The sequence below is a fragment of the Nicotiana tabacum genome, chromosome 24 (genome assembly GCF_000715075.1).
Source record: "Nicotiana tabacum cultivar K326 chromosome 24, ASM71507v2, whole genome shotgun sequence".
NCBI classification, from domain to species: Eukaryota; Viridiplantae; Streptophyta; class Magnoliopsida; order Solanales; family Solanaceae; genus Nicotiana; species Nicotiana tabacum.
In genome coordinates, this window is record NC_134103.1 from 72223461 (window position 1) to 72228139 (window position 4679).

Here is a 4679-nt window from a genome sequence, read left to right on the forward strand (position 1 = left end):
ACAGTTCTGCCAGCCATACTCAAGTAACTGATTTTCCATCCAGCCAGTTTGGATTGCATGTTATTAATTATGAATTGAAAATCTGCACCGGTGAACTTTTTATGAAAGATGGAAAAACCAAGGTATTTGCCAAAGGATGTGTTGGTTTGAATGGACAGCGAGTTGGTGAGGCTCTCTAGAGAATCCTGGGATGTATTAGAGGAGAAGAGCACTTTAGACTTAGCAAGGTTGACTTTTTGGCCTGACTTCTCATTGAAGGTTTGCAAAGTAGAGTGGATAATATTGTAGTTTCTGATGTTTGCTTTGGCAAACAAAGTAAGGTCATCTGCAAAGAATATGTGAGATATCCTTGGGCCAGCTCTACTAATACTTATGGGTTGCCAATTATGGTCCAAGACAGCCTTATCAATAGACTTGGATAATATTTCCATACACATTATGAAAAGGTAGGGAGACATTGGATCTCCTTGCCTTATGCCTCTTGATGGCTTGAAAGATTCAGTTTTCCCACCATTAACAAGAATAGAGATGGTGGAAGAGCTAATGCATGACATAATGAGTTTGGTTAAGCCAGGAGGGAAATTGAAGGCATGAAGAGTGTCCCTGATAAAAGACCATTCTAGCATGTCAAAAGTTTTTTCAAGATCAATTTTGAGGATCATGTTGCCATGTTTCCCTTTCATTTTCCTAAAGTGAGTGATGTATTCTTGCACGATGATGGAATTATCACAGGCTCTTCTGTTGGAGAGGAAACTGGCTTGGCTAGGCCCAATGATATGGGGCAACAAAGGTTTTATTCTGTTGACAATGATCTTGGTGATGGACTTGTATACTGTGTTACACAATCCAATTGGCCTGAAGTTTTTCAGCATTGATGCTTGGGGGCATTTTGGGATGAGGCATAGCAGGGTTTGGTTCATGATTTTATCCATGGAGTTGGAAGAGAAGTATTTCTTGCAGAAGTCTGTGACATAACTACCCACAAGGCTCCAGTATTTCTGGTAAAAGAAAGGGTGGAGTCCATCAGGGCCAGGAGATTTGAAGGGTTTATGGGAGAAGATTGCACTTTTTATTTCTCCCAACTCAAGTGGTCTGTCCAGAATATCCCTTTGGGAATCAGAAAGTGTGTGTGACATAGAAAGATGACTGGTGGTGGCCATTGGGGCTTGGGAGTGGGAGGAGGTATAGAAGTTTGTGAAGAAGCCAAGAATGGCTAATTGGATATGTTGTTGGTCATAGAGCCAGTTTCCATTCTCTTCTTTTAGAGAGAGGATTATGTTCTTTCTTCTTCTGTTGAGAGTGGAAGTGTGGAAGAATCTAGTGCTAGTATCATCCTCATTGAGCCAGTTAATCCTAGATTTGAGCTTCCAGAAATCCTCTTCATTTTTTAGGATTGAGTTAAGCTCACCGGCTAGATTGGTTTCTAGGTTTAATTTAACAAAAAGCTACTGAATTGGTAATTAGAAGATTTTTGGATTCCTGCAATTCTAGCTAGAATTCATCTTTTTTGATGGAAGATGTTACCAAAGGTACCTCTGTTCCACTTAGTAACAATTCTTTTGAAAGAGTCGGTGGATTGGAAGAGGGTGGAATGTTCAATGAAAGCCTCATTGATGATGTCAGGGAAAGATGGGTGGCTAGCCCACATGATTTCAAATCTAAAGGGTCTAGTCAGATTGTTGGATGGTGTCCCTATTCCTGCACGATCGTGTACATCATAAATATAATTATATCAAATTAATACCTCATACTTTAAGGTTCACTCACTTAAAATATAAAAGATAATTATATACGATCTTTATAATAATGTAATTAAATGTATCCGTATAGTTTTGAGGTGTAATGTTGTGGTAGTTCCTTTTCCTTTCAGTCGAGTGAATCTCTATACTACGTCATACACAAATTCCTTGGTCTCTAGTTATTAATTTATGGAATATAAGACACGAATATGTTATTACAAATTCCTTGGTCTCTAATTATTTATGGAATATGAGACAACGACACGTGGTTATCATTATATTATAAAATAAAAATAAAAAAGAAGCTACTACATTACACCTCGTTTATCGATTGACTATCGTTACCATTATGTTGCTCATGCCCACTTCTAACATAGTCAACAAAATCTTGCAAGTTCCTCTCGGAGGAGCCACCCTCTGCCACTGCTTCCTCTGCCGCCTTCTTCCATTTCAACGCGTTTTCTTTCATCTCGGCCGCCTTTGGCCCACTAATAACCTCCCTCATGCACCTCTCCACTTCTTCCCTCGGAATAATCCTATTTTCAGCCTCGCCTCTATATAGTCGAAGCCCAACTTTATACACATCGACTAAATACTTAGCATCCGTGACTTGGTCACCCCATTGAGGAAAAGCCAAAACAGGCATACCACTAGAGAGCGCTTCCATTGTCGAATTCCATCCACAATGCGTGACGAAACAGGCTACCGATGGGTGCACCAACACTTGTTCTTGTGGACACCACTGCACTATTTTTCCCCTATCTCCAACTTTCTCTAGAAATCCATCAGGTAACACTAATGGCTCAAAATTTTGGACTTTGGTAGGTGGCTTAATTACCCACAAAAAATTAACGGTTGAATTCAACAATCCATATGCTATTTCCTCCCCTTGTTCCTTTTTTAATGTAACAATGCTACCAAACGAGATATACACTACGGACGATGGCGATTTTGTATCTAACCAATCTATACAATTTTCGTCAACCTTCATAAAATCACCTTGGACATCATCACTTATAGAAGTTACTAATTTAGGGTATTTGAATAGTGGGCCCACTGTTTTGATAGGAAATTTTTTGGAGAGGTAATTGACAACGTCATGTTCAAGTTCTTGGAAAGTTTCCATAAGTATAAAGGACAATTTGGATAAATTCTTGTATTGACCTAAAATGGCTCTTCTTAAAAAAGCATATGGTGTACTAGGATGCAAGAAACTAGGAATTTCATCGTACTTTAATAAAGGCATATAAGGTAACTGAACATCAATTTCAGGTTGTGATTTACTAGGAAATGGAACTAAACTATTGTAATAATGGTAATAAGCTGAAAAGCTAGCAGCAGATTGTATCCAAAGCATAGCACTAGGAATTCCAAGACTTTCAGCAACATCACAAACCCAAGGAATAAAAGGATTATTAATCAAACAAGAAATAGGGCAACCTTGTTCTTCATATTTCTTGATCATTTTTGGGAGAATTTTCTTGCCAATTAGCTCAAGATGTTGTAAGTAGGAGTCCAAGCCGTTTCCATTGGGCTTAGAATGATCCCAATCATCTTCAAAAAATTCAAATCTCATCTTGCCATTACCATAAGGAATTGGTTCACTAGTTGAGATTTTGGGGTTGGATTTTTTCATTTCTGAACCACAACTTTCAGGTGCTGAGAAAGTAACAAGAAGGCCTTTTGAAGCTAGGCGTTTGCCGAGTCTAAGTAGAGGATTAACATGTCCTTGGCCAGGAAATGAGACCAGAAATACATGAACAAATGCACCTTCACTGACTGTAGATCCCATTCTTAGCTTCTTTTTTTTTTTTCCAGAGGAAGAAAGCAGTATAGGGAAGAGAAAATATAGGTAAAAATAGTGTGTTATAATAGAGTGAAGAAATTGGGATCTACTTAAATATGCCTTTTGGCTATTGAACTCGTAACCTTTGATACGGAAGATAGATTTATATGTTAAAATATGCTAAAATTTAAATAAATGAACCCATAATTTTAATATTACAATGACTTTAACGCTTAAATTTTTTAAAGTTAAACTCATTAAATTTAAATTCTGAATTCGACACTTGAATCAACCTTTGCGTGCAACTTTAGTACCACAATTTTGAATTGAATTAATTTCCTCAAGTGTGGAGTGGACCAATGAGTTGAATGGTCACTATGTTCCCTCTTTTCTCTACGTGCGACAAAAAAAAAAATTCGGTTGCCTACCGAGAATATACGAATTGAAATGCACTTAAATATTATTTTTTTCGTCGTCTGATCTATTTGTTTGTATTCTTTAGGCGTATTTTATAATCAGAAAATTTCCAATCATTCTCTTATACTATACTCTTTCGATATGTTCTAAAGGAATTTGGACGATCATTAGAACTAAATCAGACTGAGTTACCGAGGTTCTCAAACTACTTAAGACCTACGTTACCCGGATTCTTCAAAAATGTTGTTGGGTGCGTGTTGGATCCTCCAAATTTAGTATATTTTTGGAGGATCCGACACAGATACGGCAACACTTTTGGAGAGTGCGAACAACATAGCTTAAGACAAACTCATTTACTTAGTGAAAAGTCCGGAGCAATTAAGAGGAAATATATAGGATTTGATATTGAAGAAATTATTAATACTCTTCGTTTCATTTTATGTGACATTTTTCTTTTTAATTTGTCAAGAAAGATAAATACTTTTAAATGTAAAAATAATTTAACTTAAACTTTTTTATCTTACCTTGAATGACATGACTTTATAGTCACAAGAAATATTTTGACCACAAATTTTAAAATGATTTCTTTCATTCTTAAATTATGTGCCTTCTAAAATGGGAAAGAGAGAATAACACCTTTTGTTAAACAGAATCAAAAAATTTATCCAAATTTGCTATAAAATTCAAATATAGTTAGAAATGAATTTTTTTAAAAGTAAAGCTACAAATGGTAAAAT

General features: G+C 36.4%; 1 protein-coding gene across 1 annotated transcript; it reads right to left on the minus strand.

The window, feature by feature from the left end:
- Positions 1 to 1913: 1913 nt before the first annotated feature.
- On the minus strand, positions 1914 to 3645 carry LOC107817714 (gallate 1-beta-glucosyltransferase 84A24-like). The gene has a single exon (XM_016643584.2). The coding sequence runs from the start codon at positions 3529 to 3531 to the stop codon at positions 2053 to 2055; it is 1479 nt and encodes a 492-aa protein (XP_016499070.1). The 5' UTR covers positions 3532 to 3645; the 3' UTR covers positions 1914 to 2052.
- Positions 3646 to 4679: the final 1034 nt, after the last annotated feature.

What these genes read in the sequence shown, in the direction of transcription:
- LOC107817714 (XM_016643584.2), bottom strand. Translation starts at nt 3,531, where the DNA reads ATGGGATCTACAGTCAGTGAAGGTGCATTTGTTCATGTATTTCTGGTC.